Source organism: Oncorhynchus keta, chromosome 28, assembly GCF_023373465.1.
Source record: "Oncorhynchus keta strain PuntledgeMale-10-30-2019 chromosome 28, Oket_V2, whole genome shotgun sequence".
Lineage (NCBI taxonomy): Eukaryota > Metazoa > Chordata > Actinopteri > Salmoniformes > Salmonidae > Oncorhynchus > Oncorhynchus keta.
The window spans coordinates 56,156,261-56,178,557 of NC_068448.1; the positions used below are offsets into that span (position 1 = coordinate 56,156,261).

At 47.0% G+C, this 22,297-nt stretch overlaps 1 protein-coding gene across 5 annotated transcripts in view; it reads right to left on the minus strand.

Annotated features, from left to right (window-relative positions):
• Positions 1–22,297, minus strand: part of LOC118361156 (partitioning defective 3 homolog) — a 592,408-nt gene that overhangs the window by 233,055 nt on the left and 337,056 nt on the right. For all 5 annotated transcript variants that reach the window (XM_052483308.1, XM_052483311.1, XM_052483309.1 and 2 more), the window contains one exon: positions 21,355–21,514. In XM_052483308.1, the coding sequence (XP_052339268.1) occupies positions 21,355–21,514 (160 nt within the window). The remainder of the gene's footprint in view (positions 1–21,354; positions 21,515–22,297) is intronic.

The window sequence follows — 22,297 nt, forward strand, 5'->3', positions numbered from 1 at the left end:
AATCGCCTCGGAGTGGATAGATAGTTAACGAGTGAAAAGTCCTTCTGATTTCCTAAAATAGGCTGAGAAAGAGGAAACGGGGAGGAAGAGAGAAACGACTGGGGCTTGAACATAAAAGAACAGAGAAGCGTGCACCAAGAGCAGGTACTTAACTGCCACTGTCTGTGCTGTCTTGTTCATTTATAATGAGCAGTAACAGCCTAGGCCTGGCACATGCAGTACTTTAATGCCTGGGTCGTGTTCATTAGCCACCAAACATAAGAAAATGGGCTGAAAGAGGAAAAGACTGCCTGACACAGAAATCCAATAAGAAAGCATCATTTTCTTTGCTACATTTTACCATAATGACTATGACCCTATACTGCCATCTTTTTAACCCAGCGTCCTCACAGCTGGGAGCTCTGGGATAGGAAGCTTGGCACATCACTTCCTGCTGATGTGTGTGTGTGTCTGTGTGTCTCTATAGAAGGGCAGTGGGTGGTGGGAGGTGTTAGTTAGCGTAGCGACAGATCACTGAGACACTTCCTTTGACACCTGTCTGGAACCATTAGCCAGTCAGTGTCAGAGCACAGAGCAGGAGGGAACAGAGGCTGTGCAGGGAGGCCTGGAGGCTAGGAGGGAGGGGACATTCAACAGTAGTGGTAACTATGGCTGATATGATAGATTTTTGTTCACTTTTAGTCCTTAATGATGGTGCCAAATGAGACATAACAAGCTCTTTTGATTATCTGACATGAGCATATTTTTAGAGTTTGCCTTTAAACCTACTTGGATAAGACATTGTTACTAGAATGGGATTACTATTATCCTGTTATTAATCGGCAGGGTTTCTTCATTACCACAATTATATGTTATTTACTGATCCACTAATGCAGAAATACTGAAGTTATGGCCAAGAAACTCCAGACTCTCTATCCGGGCCCAAAAGAATGTGCATGAAACCCACACAACAAACATCAGCTAAGCAAACACAAAATGCTTTTGTTTTGGGGAGTTCAGGAACCAGAAAATAGGCAGCATCCCAAATGGCACCCTATTCCCTTTATAGTGCACTACCTATGACCAGGGCCCATGTGTCAAAGGGAGTGCACTATATGGGCAATAGGGTGCCATTTGGGATACATAAACATACTGTAATATCACGATGCCTGAAAAAGAGCCAGTTCGGTCAGTCACGCTCATATCCTGTAGACATTTAATCAAGGTCACTTGGAGATAAAATGAATAAATAAATATTCCCCTCATTATGGCTAATGTTTGCCAGACTGTGCTTCCCGTTACTATTAACAAGGGCTTGTTTGAATTAGAAACTGCCCCTTTAGTCTAATGCCCCAATATGACCCACTCACACAGTTCCCGTCAGTTTGCTGGCAGCAGCAGGATCCAAACTCCTCAACTCCAGTACTGTAGCCTTTGTCAGTTAGAAAGTAAATCCGGCCTAGGTTATATACCCTCCAGCCACAATACAAACATACCCTTACTGCCTAAACTGCATGGGTGAGCTGTGAGCAGTGGTACCATACCCTTACTGCCTAAACTGCATGGGTGAGCTGTGAGCAGTGGTACCATACCCTTACTGCCTAACTGCATGGGTGAGCTGTGAGCAGTGGTACCATACCCTTACTGCCTAAACTGCATGGGTGAGCTGTGAGCAGTGGTACCATACCCTTACTGCCTAACTGCATGGGTGAGCTGTGAGCAGTGGTACCATACCCTTACTGCCTAAACTGCATGGGTGAGCTGTGAGCAGTGGTACCATACCCTTACTGCTTGGGTGAGCATTGAGCAGTGGTACCATACCCTTACTGCCTAAACTGCATGGGTGAGCTGTGAGCAGTGGTACCATACCCTTACTGCCTAACTGCATGGGTGAGCTGTGAGCAGTGGTACCATACCCTTACTGCCTAACTGCATGGGTGAGCTGTGAGCAGTGGTACCATACCCTAACTGCATGGGTGAGCTGTGAGCAGTGGTACCATACCCTTACTGCCTAACTGCATGGGTGAGCTGTGAGCAGTGGTATCATACCCTAACTGCATGGGTGAGCTGTGAGCAGTGGTACCATACCCTTACTGCCTAACTGCATGGGTGAGCTGTGAGCAGTGGTACCATACCCTAACTGCATGGGTGAGCTGTGAGCAGTGGTACCATACCCTAACTGCATGGGTGAGCTGTGAGCAGTGGTACCATACCCTAACTGCATGGGTGAGCTGTGAGCAGTGGTACCATACCCTAACTGCATGGGTGAGCTGTGAGCAGTGGTACCATACCCTAACTGCATGGGTGAGCTGTGAGCAGTGGTACCATACCCTAACTGCATGGGTGAGCTGTGAGCAGTGGTACCATACCCTAACTGCATGGGTGAGCTGTGAGCAGTGGTACCATACCCTAACTGCATGGGTGAGCTGTGAGCAGTGGTACCATACCCTAACTGCATGGGTGAGCTGTGAGCAGTGGTACCATACCCTAACTGCATGGGTGAGCAGTGAGCAGTGGTACCATACCCTTGCTGCATGGGTGAGCTGTGAGCAGTGGTACCATACCCTTGCTGCATGGGTGAGCTGTGAGCAGTGGTACCATACCCTTGCTGCATGGGTGAGCTGTGAGCAGTGGTACCATACCCTAACTGCATGGGTGAGCTGTGAGCAGTGGTACCATACCCTAACTGCATGGGTGAGCTGTGAGCAGTGGTACCATACCCTAACTGCATGGGTGAGCTGTGAGCAGTGGTACCATACCCTAACTGCATGGGTGAGCAGTGAGCAGTGGTACCATACCCTTGCTGCATGGGTGAGCTGTGAGCAGTGGTACCATACCCTTGCTGCATGGGTGAGCTGTGAGCAGTGGTACCATACCCTTACTGCCTAACTGCATTGGTGAGCTGTGAGCTGTGAGCAGTTCGACCATACCCTTACTGCCTAACTGCATGGGTGAGCTGTGAGCAGTGGTACCATACCCTTACTGCCTAACTGCATGGGTGAGCTGTGAGCAGTGGTACCATACCCTAACTGCATGGGTGAGCTGTGAGCAGTGGTACCATACCCTTACTGCCTAACTGCATGGGTGAGCTGTGAGCAGTGGTACCATACCCTAACTGCATGGGTGAGCTGTGAGCAGTGGTACCATACCCTAACTGCATGGGTGAGCTGTGAGCAGTGGTACCATACCCTAACTGCATGGGTGAGCTGTGAGCAGTGGTACCATACCCTAACTGCATGGGTGAGCAGTGAGCAGTGGTACCATACCCTTGCTGCATGGGTGAGCTGTGAGCAGTGGTACCATACCCTTGCTGCATGGGTGAGCTGTGAGCAGTGGTACCATACCCTTACTGCCTAACTGCATTGGTGAGCTGTGAGCTGTGAGCAGTTCGACCATACCCTTACTGCCTAACTGCATGGGTGAGCTGTGAGCAGTGGTACCATACCCTTACTGCCTAACTGCATGGGTGAGCTGTGAGCAGTGGTACCATACCCTTACTGCCTAACTGCATGGGTGAGCTGTGAGCAGTGGTACCATACCCTTACTGCCTAACTGCATGGGTGAGCTGTGAGCAGTGGTACCATACCCTTACTGCCTAACTGCATGGGTGAGCTGTGAGCAGTGGTACCATGGATATGGACACAGTGGCCTACACCTCCCACTGCACCATACAATAACAAACAGAACCTAGCTGCATGGGCTGAGCAGTGGTACCATCAGGCCTACTCTCCCACTTCCCCATACAATACAATAACAAACAGAGCCTAGCTGCCTTGCTACATGGGGTGAATTAGTGAACAGCGGTGCTGTGGTGCCAGGCCTATACTGCCCCCACACAAAAGCAAGCAGAACCTAGCTACATGGGGTAAAGCAGTGAACAGTGGTACCATGGTACCCGGGCTGTGGGTCGTGTACAAAGTGGCACTAGACTCCAACACCTCAGATAAATAACCTAAGAGGGGGAAAGGGTTTCCAGAAAGGAACGCAACAACAGTGCCTGTTTCAGAGCAACACTGCGGGAGATGGCTTTGAACTTGAAGTCCCCAGTCGTCATACAATGAAAACCTGTTGCCACGGATGTGTTTTAGTCAGATTGAGCATGTAGCTATGTGATATAAGGTCTGGCTGGCCATGTGACCGCCGGCTTTGCAGCTGGGAAGCAGCTGTTTGATGGTTGTTGAGATGGGACTCACGCACGCACACACACACACAAACACACAGAGTGGTTAGTCCTATAGGTGTAATGGCATGCTTTGAGATAAATTACAAGTCACATTCGGCTGAATAGAACACTGTAGAGTTGCACAGGCAGGAAGGAGAGATAAATGGAGGAAGGAAGGGATGGAGAAAAGAACGGTCACTCCTTCATCCAAAGGAAGATGGAGAGAGTCAGAGAGCCATTTTGGTGCACATCGCCTCAGTTCTTAGCCTCCCTAGCAACAGAGCCTGCCTCTGTGAGGGCCAATCCAAAGTATTAAACCCAGAGAGAGGGGTGGAGCCATTTCCAGAGTCAGGGCCATGGCCATGCTAGAGCAGGGTGTTGAGATGGGAGCTCTCAGAGCTAAGAGGCCACCTGGACACATTCATCTGAGAGGAAGGAAGAGGAGTGCTCACTTTCAGCCACAGATCATTGAGTCGGAGGTGAGAGGTCACACTAATAGCTCTAATTCATCCTCCCATCCTCTCGTTTCAGAGCATCACCCATTCCGAAGGCTAATCTGACACTCTGGCCCTATTGATCGTGCTGCAGATCTTTAACAGATCCATACTGGTTAACAATATCAGGGCCAATACACAAACTTAAGCAGGTAATCACCTTAAATAAACACTGGCAAAACAAGACCTGGGTTAGACAAGGTTTTCTGGCCATTTCCACTATGTTTACACCAGAAACAGCTCCACCCACTCGGTCAATTGAATTGATTGGAGTGTTTGGCTAGATTGGATTTGTTGATGTTGTCGTTTGATCCCGGCCACTCTGTTTTCTGTCTGTTGCTCCCATGTCTGACGTATCTAGTATGGACTAAAACACTGCTATTACAAGCGTTTGAATTGCAAGGTTCATGTTTCACAGAAAGCAACCGCAACAAAAAGTGTCACATGCAGATGAAATCGATCATCCTTGGGGCATAATATCAAAATGTTTCTGTATCGGCGATGTCGGGCTCTTAAAAGTGGGTAGGGCAGTCTAGTCGCACACGTACCCATCTCAGCCTTTAAATGCCTTTAGCCTTTAAATGCCAACTTCATTATGTGCCTTTTAAACACACCTCAACCTTTTCACACCAGACACAGGCTGAAGGGAGCTCGCTCAAACAAGGTACAGAACATCCAAGCAGCGATAGGTGGAACCTTTACATCATTTAAATATACTCAAAACTTTCTCCCGAACTTCTCAGAGCAGTACAGGTCGACAACAGTGAAGATGATGCTAGAAATGAGCCTGAATGTGTGTGTGTGTATGTTCCATGTCGGTGTTCCAGTGTGTTCCACTCCTAAATGACACAACCCTCCTACAATCGTCACACCAAGTGAAGCTGAAGGAAAGGAATAATGACTTAGATAACACATGTCAGTCTCACAGGTGGGCCACATCTGCTAGGGATTGATATTCCCTCTCTCTCTCCCTCTCCCTCTCTCGTGATTGATTCAGACCTTCATTACTTCTATTATCTCTCATCAAAAATCCATCTGCTCGCTGACACGCCCCACACATTAACATTATAACATTACCATCCACTGTACTGTTAAACGTGGGCGGACGCACACAGAACTCATTAAAGAAAGTTTCTTAATCATTTCTCTATAACAAACCGGTAAAGAATTGAAGCACTTAAGTAAATTAGATGGGCATGGACTGTTTGAGATAAGTGACTAGATGTCACTATATGACTACACACTGAGTGTACAAACCATTAGGAACATTATTTCCATGATATAGACTGACCAGATGAGTCCAGGTGTAGATGAATGGGAGGGGACACATGTTAAAGAAGGATTTTTAAGCCTTGAGACAATTGAGACATGGATTGTGTGTGTGCCATTCAGAGGGTAGATGGACAAGACCAAATACTTAAGTGCCTTCGAACGGGGTATGGTAGTAGGTGCCAGGCGCACCAGTCTGAGTGTGTCAAGAACTGCAACGCTGCTGGGTTTTTCACACTCGACAGTTTCCCATGTGTATCAAGAAGGAAGTCAACATGGGCCAGCATACATGTGAAACACTTTAGACACCTTGTAGGCTATGTCCTGACAAATTGAGGCTGTTCTGAGGGCAAAAGGGGGTGCAACTCAATATTAGGAAGGTGTGCTTAATATTTTGTACACTCGGTGTATTTTCTGTGGAGTGAAAAAATGTGATTCATACACTCATATTCTTGAAATAAAACCAGTATGCTGCAGGTGCCTGAAGCCAGAACATTATATACACTCTCTACTGTATGAATCCTAATTACTATTCTCAGGTAGGCTACTGTAGGTATATTATTAGCATGGCTCAGGAAGTCTCTATACGGGACATAAATGGAAGGTCATGCTATCTCATTTCCTGGCTTGATGAATGTGCACAGAGGGGATGAAGAGGATGACACTGCTAGATCTATAAAAAGCCCCAGCGCAGTGTGAGTCAAACATTGTCAAGCCCTGGGAAGATGTCCTGCGTGTGTGTTTGCGGGTGTGTGTTTGCGGGTGTGTGTGCGTGTGTGTGTATTTGCGCGTGTGTGCATGTAAGAGAGGGAGAGAGATAGACAAACGGGGTCGCCGCCCTCCATCAGAGTCCATTACTCAACAGGGTCTAAAGGACTAGAGACACACAGGACCTCCATAAGACTTCCACGGGGAGAGGGGGGCGTAGAAATAGAATTAGAATTATGTTAATGCATTGATGAACATGGGAGGACAATGATGGTACACACAAACACACCCTCCGTCCTTCCCATCCCTATTCCTTTGGTGACCGTGTTTAACAGGGTTTCAGTCGGACACTCTGTCAAACAGCACATCCAGCGCTGGTCCGCGGGGCCTCAATTTTCAACCACAGTGCCACTTCCTGCTCCTGGACTTTCAATCAGGAGAGTGGAAGGCACCGCCAGAGAGGAGGCTAATGACTTTAGATTCAACCAGGCCCCTTCATTATTATGTCATAATGTTCTTCTTCTTCACTTTCCTCTTTTTCCTTTATTCTCTCATTTTCACCCGTCTTAAAGCACCGCAAGAGTGAGACAGGAGGAAGAGGAGGAGAGATGGGTGGAAAAATAGTATTTTTCTCAGGCAGGCCACAGCTTCATATCACCCTACCTGCTATTTCCTCCTACCTCATGGCCATGCAACTGTAAGACTGCATCCCAAATGGCAACCATTTTTAATCTAACCTTTACTTAACTAGGCAAGTCAGTTATGAACACATTCTTCTTAACAATGATGGCCTACCACGGGCCAAACTCTCCCCTAACCCGGACGACGCTGGGCCAATTGTGAGCCGCCGTATGGGACTCCCGATCACGGCCGGTTGTGATACAGCCCAGAATCGAACCTGGGTCTGAAGTGGTGCATCTAGCATTTGCGATACAGTGCCTTACACCGATGCGCCACTCGGTCCCAATATAGTGCACTACTTTTGACCAGGGCCCAGATATAGGAAATAGGGTGCCATTTTGGCTGCGGCCTAAGTCTGTAAGTAGGACAGAGGATGTGTAGATGTGTGAAGGTAGCTGACAATGTCACAGCACCAATGATTTAGTGAAGCAGACAGCCCTGAAATTACTGCTGCCTATCTATAGGCTCTATCCCTCACTCCAAGCCTCCATCCTCACGCCCCTGAATGACAATACTCTTACAAGCTCCATCCCCATCTGTTTATCCATCCATTCACCCCTCCATCCACACCCCCTCACTGAAAAGTCGTCCTCTGACCCTCCCCCACCTCCTCACTGACAAGCTCCGTTCCGACTGACAGCTTTCTAACACTGTGGGGAGCTCAATGCATGGAGAGGTGCCTCATTGCTCCGTGCCTCACCTTGCCTCAGCCAATCAATGGGATGGCACTATCTCAGCCAGCCAGTCAGATTAATGGACCTCATCCTTACATCGCTCTGCACATCACACCGGTACTATACCGTCGTTGCCATGGTGACACATTTCATTGTCGTATGATACGAACATTCCATATTTATGTGGTGCTTGGCCAAAGGATAGAGAGCTACCTGAATTTGCCTTTAAGAGAGAAACCAGTATTAATCTTGAAAGAATGCTGCCGGAGGGGATGGCTACTGTTGTATGGGCTCCTAACCAATTGTGCTATTTTGTGTGGTTTTTTGCATTGTTGGTAACTTATGTTGTACATAATGTTAATGCTACCGTCTCTTATGACCGAAAAGAGCTTCTGGATACCAGAACAGCGATTACTCATCGAACTGGACAATTTTTTTCCACAAAGGATATAATGTTGCTCCCAGACAAGGCCCAAATCCCTGTCATTCGCATGTGAAAATAAGGAAGTACAGGGGGATGAAATCAGGGTGCCTTGTGAGAATTCATTGGCGAGTGGCTAACCCGCCTCTACCATCAGTTCTATTAGCCAACGTGCAATCACTGGAGAAACTGGATGATCTCCGTTCGAGACTATCCTACCAATGGGACATTAAAAACTGTAATATCTTATGTTTCACCGAGTCGTGGCTGAATGACGACACGGATAACATTATATTATCCACGCATTGGCAGGACAGAACAGCTACGTCTGGTTTGACAAGGGGTGGGGGAGTGGGTGGGTGTGGGGGAGTGTCTCTATTTGTCAATTACAGCTGGTGCGCGATGTCTAATAATAAGGTAGTCTCGAGGTATTGCTCAAATTAGATAGAGTATCTCATGATAAGCTGCAGACCACACTATCTACCAAGAGAGTTTTCATCTATATTTTTCGTAGCTGTCTATTTACCACCACCAACCGACGCTGCTACTAAGACTGCACTCAACGAGCTGTATAAGAATCAACAAAATGGTTACTCCTTGTGGCCAGGGATTTTAATGCAGGCATACATAAATCCGTTTTGCAATTTTTTTTACCAGCATTTCATGTACAACCAGAAAAAGAAAATAAACCTACATCACCTTTACTCCACACACAGAGATGCGTACAAAGCTCTCCCTCGCCTTCCATTTGGAAAATCTAACCATAATTATATCCTCCTGATTCCTGCTTACGAGTAAACACTAAAGCAGGAAGTACCAGTGACTTGCTCAATATGGAAGTGGTCAGATGATGCGGATGCTACACTACGGGACTGTTTTGCTAGCACAGACTGGAATATGTTCTGGGATTCATTCAATGGCATTGAGGAGTATATCACCTCAGTAACCGACATCATCAATAAGTGCATCGAATACATCTGTGACCGTACGTACATATCACCATCAGAAGCCACGGATTGCAGGTAAGATACGCACCGAGCTAAAGGCTAGAGATGCCACTTACAAGGAGCGGGACACTAATCTGGACGCTTATTAGAAATCTCACTACGCAATCAGACGAACCATCAAACAGTCAAAGCATCAATACAGGACTAAGATTAAATCCTACTATACCGGCTCTGACACTCGTCGGATGTGGCAGGGCTTGCAAACTATTATGGACTCCAAAGGGAAACCCAGCCACGAGCTGCCCAGTGAAGTGAGCCTACCAGACAGGCTAAATGCCTATTATGCTCGCTTCGAGGCAAGCAACACTGAATAATGCATGAGAGCACCAGCTGTTCCGGACGACTGTGTGATAACACTCCCTATAGACAATGTTTATTTTATTTTACCCTTATTTTACCAGGAAAGTTGATTGAGAACACATTCTCATTTACAGAAATGACCTGGGGAATAGTTACAGTGGAGAGGAATGAGCCAATTGTATGCTGGGGATGATTAGGTGAATAAGAATAGGAATTTAGCCAGGACACCGGGGTTAACACCCTTACTCCTATGATAAGTGCCATGGGATCTTTAGTGACCACAGAGAGTCAGGACACCCGTTTAACGTCCCATCCAAAAGACGGCACCCTACACAGTGCAATGTCCCCAATCACTGCCCTAGGGTATTCAGAAATGTTCTTAGACCAGAAGAAAGAGTGCCTCCTACTGGCCCTCCAACACCACTTCCTGAAGCATCTGGTGTCCCATCTAGGGACCAACCAGGACCAACCCTGCTTAGCTTCAAAAGCAAGCCAACAGTGGGATGCAGGGTGGTATGCTGCTGGTAATTTGAGCAAGACCTTTAAACAGGTTGACATTCACAAGGCCAGGTGGAATACCAGGACACGTACTCAGAGCATGTGCGGACCAACTGGCAAGTGTCTTCACTAACATTTTTAACCTCTCCCTGACAGAGCCTGTAATACCTAAATAAATGTTAAATAAAAAATACAAATATATTGTCGGTAGCCATGAAGTGCTTTGAAAGGCTGTTCATGGCTCACATCAACACCATCATCCCAGAAACTCTAGACCCACTCCGATTCGCATACCACCCCAACAGATCCACAGATGATGCAATCTCAATCGCATCCCACACTAACCTTTCCCACCTGGACAAAGGGAACACCTATGTGAGAATGCTGTTCATTGACTACAGCTCAGCGTTCAACACCATAGTGCCCACAAAGCTCATCACTAAGGTAACGACCCTGGGACTAAACACCTCCCTCTGCAACTGGAACCTGGACTTCCTGACGGGCCGCCCCCAGGTGGTAAGGGTAGTCAACAACACATCTGCCATGTTGACCCTCAACATGGGGGCCCCTCAGAGGTGTGTGCTTAGTCTCCTCCTGTATTCTCTGTTCACCCATGACTGCGTGGCCAAGCACGACTTCAACAGCAACTTTAAGTTTTCTGATGACACAACAGTGGTAGACATAATCACCGACAACGATGTGGAGGAGGTCAGAGACCTGGTAGTGTGGTGCCAGGACAACAACCCCTCCCTCAATGTGAGCAAGACAAAGGAGATGATCGTGGACTACAGGAAAAGGAGGGCCAACATGCCCCCATTCACATCGATGGGGCTGTAGTGGAGTGGGTTGAGAATTTCAAATTCCCACCAACATGCTATCATGGTCCAAACATACCCAGAACGTAATGAGCTAGCTAACGCTAGCTAACGCACACAGATTAGCATCACTGTAGTGCTGTTCACTCAACTGTACGACTTGATTAGTTTACTGTTAGCTAGCTACATAATCTTAGCCATTCTTCTTAGCTAGCTACATAGCCGTCCTTGTATCAGAGATAATTGCATAATTATCGTATTTCGTCGCCCTAACGTAGCCTTCACTGCTATTCGCCCAGGAGCTAGCAACGCTAGCTAACGCACACAGATTAGCATCACTGTAGTGCTATTCACTCAACTGTACGACTTGATTAGTTCAGTGTTAGCTAGCTACATAGCTGTCTTTGTTTCCAAGATAATTGTGTAGTTTAGTGTGTGTAGCCTTGGAGTGATTATCTTAATTCACTGAGGTTCGCTAGCCAGCTATTTGTCGTCCTTAACGTAGGAGACTCTGCTAGCTAGCCAACAGCTAACAGCTAACAGCTAGCCAACGTCTACTGAATAGAACTCAACAACCCGGTCGCATTCACAGGTAGTATCACATTTTCATTTCATTACAGTACAACGGTTTGATTTGTTTGATCGTAGCTAGCTACATAGCTAGCTACATAGCCGTCTTTGTTTCAAAGATAATTGTGTAGTCTAGACCGATTTCCTAGGTTAGCTAGCCAGCTATTGTCGTTCTTTTAACTCAACGTAACGTAAACAACACTGCTAGCTAGCCAGCTAGCCCCGAATAGCAGCACTGTAGAAATTATTACACTCAACGGAACGACTTGATTAGTGTAGTGTCAACAACGCAGCTACTGCCAGCTAGCCTACTTTAGCAGTACTGTATCATTTTAATCATTTTAGTCAATAAGATTCTTGCTACGTAAGCTTAACTTTCTGAACATCCGAGACGTGTAGTCCGCTTGTCATTCCAATTTCCTTGCATTAGCGTAGCCTTTTCTGTAGCCTGTCAACTATGTTTCTGTCTATCCCTGTTCTCTCCTCTCTGCACAGACCATACAAACGCTCCACACCGCGTGGCCGCGACCACCCTAACCTGGTGGTCCCAGCGTACGACCCACGTGGAGTTCCAGGTCTCTGGTAGCCTCTGGAACTGCCAATCTGCGGCCAACAAGGCAGAGTTCATCTCAGCCTATGCCTCCCTCCAGTCCCTTGACTTCTTGGCACTGACGGAAACATGGATCACCACAGATAACACTGCTACTCCTACTGCTCTCTCCTCGTCCGCCCACGTGTTCTCGCACACCCCGAGAGCTTCTGGTCAGCGGGGTGGTGGCACCGGGATCCTCATCTCTCCCAAGTGGTCTTTCTCTCTTTCTCCCCTTACCCATCTGTCTATTGCCTCCTTTGAATTCCATGCTGTCACAGTTACCAGCCCTTTCAAGCTTAACATCCTTATCATTTATCGCCCTCCAGGTTCCTCGGAGAGTTCATCAATGAGCTTGATGCCTTGATAAGCTCCTTTCCTGAGGACGGCTCACCTCTCACAGTTCTGGGCGACTTTAACCTCCCCACGTCTACCTTTGACTCATTCCTCTCTGCCTCCTTCTTTCCACTCCTCTCCTCTTTTGACCTCACCCTCTCACCTTCCCCCCCTACTCACAAGGCAGGCAATACGCTTGACCTCATCTTTACTAGATGCTGTTCTTCCACTAACCTCATCGCAACTCCCCTCCAAGTCTCCGACCACTACCTTGTATCCTTTTCCCTCTCGCTCTCATCCAACACTTCCCACACTGCCCCTACTCGGATGGTATCGCGCCGTCCCAACCTTCGCTCTCTCTCCCCCGCTACTCTCTCCTCTTCCATCCTATCTTCTCTTCCCTCTGCTCAAACTTTCTCCAACCTATCTCCTGATTCTGCCTCCTCAACCCTCCTCTCCTCCCTTACTGCATCCTTTGACTCCCTATGTCCCCTATCCTCCAGGCCGGCTCGGTCCTCCCCTCCCGCTCCGTGGCTCGACGACTCATTGCGAGCTCACAGAACAGGGCTCCGGGCAGCCGGCGGAAATGGAGGAAAACTCGCCTCCCTGCGGACCTGGCATCCTTTCACTCCCTCCTCTCTACATTTTCCTCCTCTGTCTCTGCTGCTAAAGCCACTTTCTACCATTCTAAATTCCAAGCATCTGCCTCTAACCCTAGGAAGCTCTTTGCCACCTTCTCCTCCCTCCTGAATCCTCCCCCCCTCCCTCCTCCCTCTCTGCAGATGACTTCGTCAACCATTTTGAAAAGAAGGTCGATGACATCCGATCCTCGTTTGCTAAGTCAAACGACACCGCTGGTTCTGCTCACACTGCCCTACCCTATGCTCTGACCTCTTTCTCCCTCTCTCTCCAGATGAAATCTCGCGTCTTGTGACGGCCGGCCGCCCAACAACCTGCCCGCTTGACCCTATCCCCTCCTCTCTTCTCCAGACCATTTCCGGAGACCTTCTCCTTACCTCACCTCGCTCATCAACTCATCCCTGACCGCTGGCTACGTCCCTCCCGTCTTCAAGAGAGCGAGAGTTGCACCCCTTCTGAAAAAACCTACACTCGATCCCTCCGATGTCAACAACTACAGACCAGTATCCCTTCTCTCTTTTCTCTCCAAAACTCTTGAGCGTGCCGTCCTTGGCCAGCTCTACCGCTATCTCTCTCAGAATGACCTTCTTGATCCAAATCAGTCAGGTTTCAAGACTAGTCATTCAACTGAGACTGCTCTTCTCTGTATCACGGAGGCGCTCCGCACTGCTAAAGCTAACTCTCTCTCCTCTGCTCTCATCCTTCTAGACCTATCGGCTGCCTTCGATACTGTGAACCATCAGATCCTCCTCTCCACCCTCTCCGAGTTGGGCATCTCCGGCGCGGCCCACGCTTGGATTGCGTCCTACCTGACAGGTCGCTCCTACCAGGTGGCGTGGCGAGAATCTGTCTCCTCACCACGCGCTCTCACCACTGGTGTCCCCCAGGGCTCTGTTCTAGGCCCTCTCTTATTCTCGCTATACACCAAGTCACTTGGCTCTGTCATAACCTCACATGGTCTCTCCTATCATTGCTATGCAGACGACACACAATTAATCTTCTCCTTTCCCCTTCTGATGACCAGGTGGCGAATCGCATCTCTGCATGTCTGGCAGACATATCAGTGTGGATGACGGATCACCACCTCAAGCTGAACCTCAGCAAGACGGAGCTCCTCTTCCTCCCGGGGAAGGACTGCCCGTTCCATGATCTCGCCATCACGGTTGACAACTCCATTGTGTCCTCCTCCCAGAGCGCTAAGAACCTTGGGGTGATCCTGGACAACACCCTGACGTTCTCAACTAACATCAAGGCGGTGTCCCGTTCCTGTAGGTTCATGCTCTACAACATCCGCAGAGTACGACCCTGCCTCACACAGGAAGCGGCGCAGGTCCTAATCCAGGCACTCGTCATCTCCCGTCTTGATTACTGCAACTCGCTGTTGGCTGGGCTCCCTGCCTGTGCCATTAAACCCCTACAACTCATCCAGAACGCCGCAGCCCGTCTGGTGTTCAACCTTCCCAAGTTCTCTCACGTCACCCCGCTCCTCCGCTCTCTCCACTGGCTTCCAGTTGAAGCTCGCATCCGCTACAAGACCATGGTGCTCGCCACGGAGCTGTGAGGGGAACGGCACCTCAGTACCTCCAGGCTCTGATCAGGCCCTACACCCAAACAAGGGCACTGCGTTCATCCACCTCTGGCCTGCTCGCCTCCCTACCACTGAGGAAGTACAGTTCCCGCTCAGCCCAGTCAAAACTGTTCGCTGCTCTGGCCCCCAATGGTGGAACAAACTCCCTCACGACGCCAGGACAGCGGAGTCAATCACCACCTTCCGGAGACACCTGAAACCCCACCTCTTCAAGGAATACCTAGGATAGGGTAAGTAAGGGTAAGTAATCCTTCTCACCCCCCTTCTCCCCTCCCCCCCCAACAAGATTTAGATGCAAGTGGCTGTTCCACTGGTTGTCATAAGGTGTATGCACCAATTTGTAAGTCGCTCTGGATAAGAGCGTCTGCTAAATGACTTAAATGTAAATGTAAATGAAGATGGCACGACAACGCATTTTCCCCCTCAGGAGACTGAAAAGATTTGGCATGGGTTCCAGGAACCTCAAAAAGTTCTACAGCTGCACCATCGAGAGCATCCTGACCGTTTGCGTCACTGCCTGATTTAGCAGCTGCTCAGCATAAGGCGATACAGAGGGTAGTGCGTACAGCCCAGTACATCACTGGGGTCAACCTTCCTGCCATCCAGGATTTATATACTAGGCGCTGTCAGAGGAAGGCCCAATTTTGTCAAATACTTGTCAAAATTGTCCAAGTCATAGACTGTTCTCTCTGCTACCACACGGCAAGTGGTACAGGAGTGCCAAGTCCTGGTCCAAAAGGCTCCTTAACAGCTTCCACCCCCAAGCCATCAGACTGCTGAACAATTAATCAAATGGTCGCCATTTGCATTGACACAATAAACTTAGTGTTTATTATCTATGCATAGTCACTTTACCCCGTCCTACATGTATAAATGACCTCAACTAACCCGTACCCCTGCACACTGACACTGTACCGGTACCCCCTGTATATATCCTCATTATTGTGATTATATTGTGTTACTTTTTGAATTTTTTACTTTAGTTTATTTAGCAAATATTTCCTTAAACTCTATTCTCTTAAAACTACATTGTTGGTTAAGGGCTTGTAAGTTAGCATTTCACGGTAAGGTCAAAACCTGTTGTGTTCGGTGCATGTGACAAACACAATTTGATTTGATTTGACATGAAGTTTCTGTGTGGGGAGAAAGCTCAGTTTAAATACAGGTGGAGCAGTTAACTGTCATGGCTGGCAGAAATACATGACATGTTTGCATTCATTTGCTCTATTGATTTGCTGTCGTTTGTAATAAATTACAATCAAAGTCAGTTCTTGATATCGAAGAAGAACAATTGCATTCCCATTTAACTCAGTGTGGTTCATCTGTAGTAGGGAGAATAACATACACAGAGAGAAACAGTAGTGCAGTCATTGCCTGAGTACGCACTAACTTGGAGGGCTGATTCAGTTACAGGGCTCTCCTCTGAGGTACTTTTGAGACTGGAATAGGAGAGGTTTGTCACAAATCATTTGATTTGTTTAATGAAAATGGTTGTTTCCATTTCTGGACCTCACCCGTCCGTACGTGTGTCAATACATGCGTTTATTCCACTATTAAAGGAAGTTTACGTATGTACAGTTGAAGTCGGAAGTTTATATTAGCCAAATATATTTAAACTCAGTTTTTCACAATTCCTGACATTTAATCCTCGTAAATATCCCCTGTTTTAGGTCAGTTCGGATCACCACTTTATTTTAAGAATGTGAAATGTCAGAATAATAGTAGAGAGAATGATTTATTTCAGCTTTTGTTTCATTCATCACATTCCCAGTGGGTCAGAAGTTTACATACACTCAGTTAGTATTTGGTAGCATTGCCTTTAAATAGTTTAACTTGGGTCAAACGTTTCGGGTAGCCTTCCACAAGCTTCCCACAATAAGTTGGGTGAATTTTGGCCCATTCCTCCTGACAGAGCTGGTGTAACTGAGTCAGGTTTGTAGACCTCCTCGCTCGCACACTCTTTAATCAGTTCTGCCCACAAAATGTATTTAGGATTGAGGTCAGGGCTTTGTGATGGCCACTCCAATACCTTGACTTTGTTGTCCTTAAGCCATAACTTTGGAAGTATGCTTGGGGTCACAGTCCATTTGGAAGACCCATTTGCGACCAAGCCTTAACTTCCTGACTGAGATGAGATGTTGCTTCAATATATCCATATACTTTTCCTTCTCATGATGCCATCTATTTTGTGAAGTGCACCAGTCCCTCCTGCAGCAAAGCACCCCCATAACATGATGCTGCCACCCCCGTGCTTCATGTTTGGGATGTTGTTCTTCGGCTTGCAAGAATCCCCCTTTTTCCTCCAAACATAACGATGGTCATTATGGCCAAACAGTTCTATTTTTGTTTCATCAGACCAGATGGCATTTCTCAAAAAAATACGATCTTTGTCCCCATGTGCAGTTTTGGAGCAGTGGAGCAGTGGCTTCTTCCTTGCTGAGCGGTCTTTCAGGTTATGTTGATATAGGACATGTTTTACTGTGGATATAGATACTTTTGTATCCGTTTCCTCCAGCATATTCACAAAAGCCTTTGCTGTTGTTCTGGGATTAATTTTCACTTTTCACAGCAAAGTACGTTCATCTCTAGGAGACAGAACGCGTCTCCTTCCTGAGCGGTATGATGGCTGCATCATATAATTGCGTACTATTGTTTGTACAGATGAACGTAGTACCTTCAGGCGTTTGGAAATTGCTCCCAAGAATGAACCAGACTTGTGGAGGTATCCAATTTTTTTCTGAGGTCTCACCCGAGGTCAAGCAAAGAGGCACTGAGTTTGAAGGTAGGCCTTGAAATACATCCACAGGTACACCTCCTATTGACTCAAATGATGTCAATTAGCCTTTCAGAAGCTTCTAAAGCCATGACATTATTTTCTGGAATTGTCCAAGCTTTTTAAAAGGCACAGTCAACTTAGTGTATGTAAACTTCTGACCTGCTAGAATTGTGATACAGTGAATTATACGTCAAATAATCTGTCTTTAAAACAATTTTAGGAAAAATGACTGCGTGCTCGTCGTCCTCACCAGGGTCTGGTCCTGACTGCAGTTCTGAGTTGTAACCGACTACAGTGGGCAAATGCTCACCTTTGACGGCCACTTGCACGCTGGAGAATTGTGCTCTTCATGGATGAATCCTTGTATTAACTGTACCAGGCAGATGGCAGACAGTGTGTATGGCGTCATGTGAGTGAACAGTTTGCTGATGTCAACGTTGTGAACAAGGTGCCCGTACAGACAATGCAATTGCATTTTATTGATGGCAATTTGAATGCACAGAGATACCGCAACGAGATCCTGAGGCCCATTGTCGTGGCGTTAATCTGCCGCCATCACCTCGTGTTTCAGCATGATAATGCACGGCCCCATGTCGCAAGGATCTGTGCACAATTCCTGAAAGCTGAAAATGTCCCAGTTCTTCCATGACCTGCAATATCCAGCAATTTCACACAGCCATTGAAATGAGTGGGACAACATTCCACAGACCACAATCAACAGCCTGTTCAACTCTATGTGAAGATGTGTTGCGCTGCATGAGGCAAATGGTGGTCAAACCAGATGCTGACCGGTATTCTGATTCAGATTTTTTTTAAGTGTCTGTGACCAACAGATGCATACCTGTATTCTCAGTCGTGTGTAAAATCCATAGACTAAGGCCTCATTTATTTATTTCAAGTGACTGATTTCCATATATGAACTGCCACTCAGTCAACTTTTTGAAATTGTTGCATGTTACGTTTATATTTTTTTGTTCAGTATATATAGTTTGTGGCTACTTTGAAGAATCTCAAATATACTTGGTTACTACATGATTCCATATGTGTTATGTCATCGTTCTGATGTCTTCACTATTATTCTACACTGTGGAAAATAGTAAAGCTAAAGAAAAACCCTTGAATGAGTAGGTGTGTCCAAACTTTTGACTGGTACTGTATGTCTGTTTACGGCCTTAATAGTGAAGCCATGCTTTCATTCCAGGCTCTAGAGACCAGTCATCATGCTGTTAATCACACACCAGTAGCTATATTCATACTGAGGAGGTGACCTTGCTGTGTAGGTTCTCAGCATCTGTCCTCTTTCATGACTGTCATACGAGACAGACCAGGCAATAGGTCTCCTCCCATGCTAACATAACATGGGACTGAGATAACTATTCTACAATACACGGTCACCTCTATATCTGTGTGAGAACGTGTTTAAAAGGTCCTCAGCGGTCAGTGTGAGGAATACCTGGGTCGTGTTCATTAGGACACACAGCGTAAAACGTTGTGTACGGAAAAGGAACATTTGCGTTCCTGATTGGACAAGTCCAGGTAGTCCCTCCTTGTTTTAGTCCATTTTCTTCCTTTTGGTGCCTATTGAACATTACCCTGCTGTCTGACACACAGAGTTTCATACACTCGTCGTTATTGATTTCAGTTTCAATCCAAGTCGAAGAAGTAAACACCAGTCACATTAGCAAGAGGTCTGTCTTTCAGACGGGCAGCAAGAGGTGCCTAACAATCATCTGCATCATTAAGCTTTTTTATTCTGAAGGTGTTTTTCTACAATGACTGTAGCCGTAATTCACCGACAAAACACGCCGGTCGATGCATGAACACTACAATAGAAAAACTGTCTGGAAACAAACAGAGAAAGAAGAGAGAGAAGTATCTGGCACTCTCTCCCTGAGAAATTAGTCGAGATGGAGATCTGAAGGTTTGTCAAGCCAGCATGCCAATAACATCGGCCCCAAATCACCCCCTCTAACTTCCACTAACTTTTCAACTTCCCTCATTTGCCACACTCTCACTCACACTCACAGGAGGGAAAGCTGCTTTTTGGCACGGTAGAAGTTTTTAGAATTCCACAACCATTGTTTAGTTCTAGAAACTGTTTGTGATCACAGTGGCATTCTGAAAGGCTGTGTCAGTGCCTGTCTCATAATAAGGCATCTGTGGCAACCAAAGTCAGCGTAGGAGGAGGGGAGAAATGAGTGGGAGAGAGGAAAAGAGGGAGGAATGAGAGACATAAGAGCAGAGGGGAAGAGAGGAGCAGGGCCTATTGAGCTAGAGGTTTAATTAGCCATCAGATGGCTTTGACACCTTCTCTGATCTCCAGCGAGAAGGAGTTCATTGGCAGAGTGGCACTGCTACTACTAGATAACATGGAGATGAGAGAGCACTGCTACTGTAGACAACATGGAGATGAGAGAGCAATGCTACTGTAGACAACATGGAAATGAGAGCACTGCTACTGTAGACAATATGGAGATGAGAGCACTGCTACTGTAGACAATATGGAGATGAGAGCACTGCTACTGTAGACAATATGGAGATGAGAGAGCACTGCTACTGTAAACAACATGGAGATGAGAGAGCACTGCTACTGTATACAACATGGAGATGAGAGAGCACTGCTACTGTAGACAACATGGAGATGAGAGAGCACTGCTATTGTAGACAACATGGAGATGAGAAAGCACTGCTACTGTAGACAACATGGAGATGAGAGAGCACTGCTACTGTAGACAACATGGAGATGAGAGAGCACTGCTACTGTAGACAACATGGAGATGAGAGAGCACTGCTACTGTAGACAACATGGAGATGAGAGAGCACTGCTACTGTAGACAACATGGAGATGAGAGCACTGCTACTGTAGACAACATGGAGATGAGAGAGCACTGCTACTGTAGACAACATGGAGATGAGAGAGCACTGCTACTATAGACAATTTGGAGATGAGAAAGCACTGCTACTATTGACAATATGGAGATGAGGGAGCTGGAAAAGCTAGGTCTACTCAGAGAAGAAGAAGGGATGAAAGCTAGGGGATATTGAGAAAGGGGAAGAGAGGAGAGGAAGAAAAAGGAAGAGAGGAGAGGAATAGAGGGAGAGAGGAGAGAAATAGAGGGCAAAAGAGGAGAGGTAGAGAGGGGGAGTGAGGAGAGGTAGAGGAAGAGAGGGTGAGAAGTAAGGAAGAGAGGGGAGAGATTAGAGAAAGAGAGCGGAGAGAGAGGAGAGGAAGAGAGAGCAGAGGAAGAGAGCGGAAGAGAGGAGAGGCTGGAGTAGCTAGGTCTAACTCAGAGGGGAGGACAGGAAATGGGAGAGAAGGAAGAGAGAGGGGGTAATGGTGGGTAGTGGGGGTGTAGTGTGGAGTGTGAAGAGGTGGGGTCAGGTGGGGGTGTCAGGCTCCTCCAGCTGTGTCAAAATGTGGCTCCATGGCAGTGAGATCGATACAGAGATGACAGGAGGTGACTGGTTAAGGACTGAATTGACTAGCAGAACTGGAGCTTAACTGGACCTGGAACGGAGTGGGAATTGACCTGAGTGCAATCGTGCAGGTTGAGAGTGAAGGGGTGATGAACCAAAAATGACATTAACCCCCCTGATTATAATCAGGGGGTGATGGAGGGGTGAGGACGGGAGGGATGAGGAAGATGGAAGAGGTGTGAGGTCAGCTAACTCAGAGAAAAATAAATGCCGTCTCTCTCGCGACCTCACTTTCAATCAAGGTGCAATAATTAGAATATTATCATAGAAGACATTCGGCCAACGGCAGTTTGCTTCAAAGACAAACATTATACCATGTAGTTTATACCAACGCATTTCTGCGAACACCACCAGGAGTTCAGGTGACTCACCCATCATGCGGGGTCCCATCATCACATTGCGTGGCGGCATGGAGGGCTGGTCATCCATGCACTCTCTGGTCCCGAACATGGAGTGGGAGATGTGGCGCTCATGGTCGTCCAGAGGGTCTGTCAGAGGTTGCTCCTCCACCCGCGAGCTTCCCGGAACCTCCTAAAGAGGGACAGAGAGAGAAGAGAGGTCACTCAGTGGAGGGGAAAGAGAGAAGAACGTCAAACCCTTGATGCAAAACCAAGTCTCAAGTCTCAAACAAGGTTCAGTCTGTCCACGGCCACTTCAAACATACAATACAATCTTTCACGGGTTTGCATGTAGGAACCAGTACCAAAGGCGGTTTTATCTTCCAGTCAACAGACAAAGGCAGTGCTCCCAGTCAGATGAAGAGGCATAGATTGCCCATAGCTGTAAACACAGCTGTCTCATCCAGTGGGCCTCATTTAATGGCAAAAGACTTTTGCTCGGTGGTCAATGTATTGCGTTGCGACATTGATTATTGGGCGAACCGGCCACTCGATACACGTGTCACTTTTAACACAACCCTATTACTGAGTGACAGTTAAGAAATGACATTGTAGGGTTTTAGCTTGGACCTAATGAGAAAAACTTGACTTCATGAGTCTTGTGTTTCCAGTCATCAATGTTAGGGGGGAGTGGGGTAAGTTGAGAAACGCCATATATTCAGCATCACTCCGTCAATGGAAATACAGTATTCTTTCTAACAAAGATATCTGTATATATTTCAGAGTGTTGTGCATCCCTGGAAATAATCCTAATTCGTGTAAACATTACAGTTTTGAAAACATAGCTTGTCTAAACAAGTGGTCTCTTGGCTGGGTATAGGGTAAAATGAGTATAAACTCATGTATAGAACAATCTTAAAACGATCTACTTAGCATCATGAAACCTCTAACGTAATAGATTAATTTGACTTGGTGA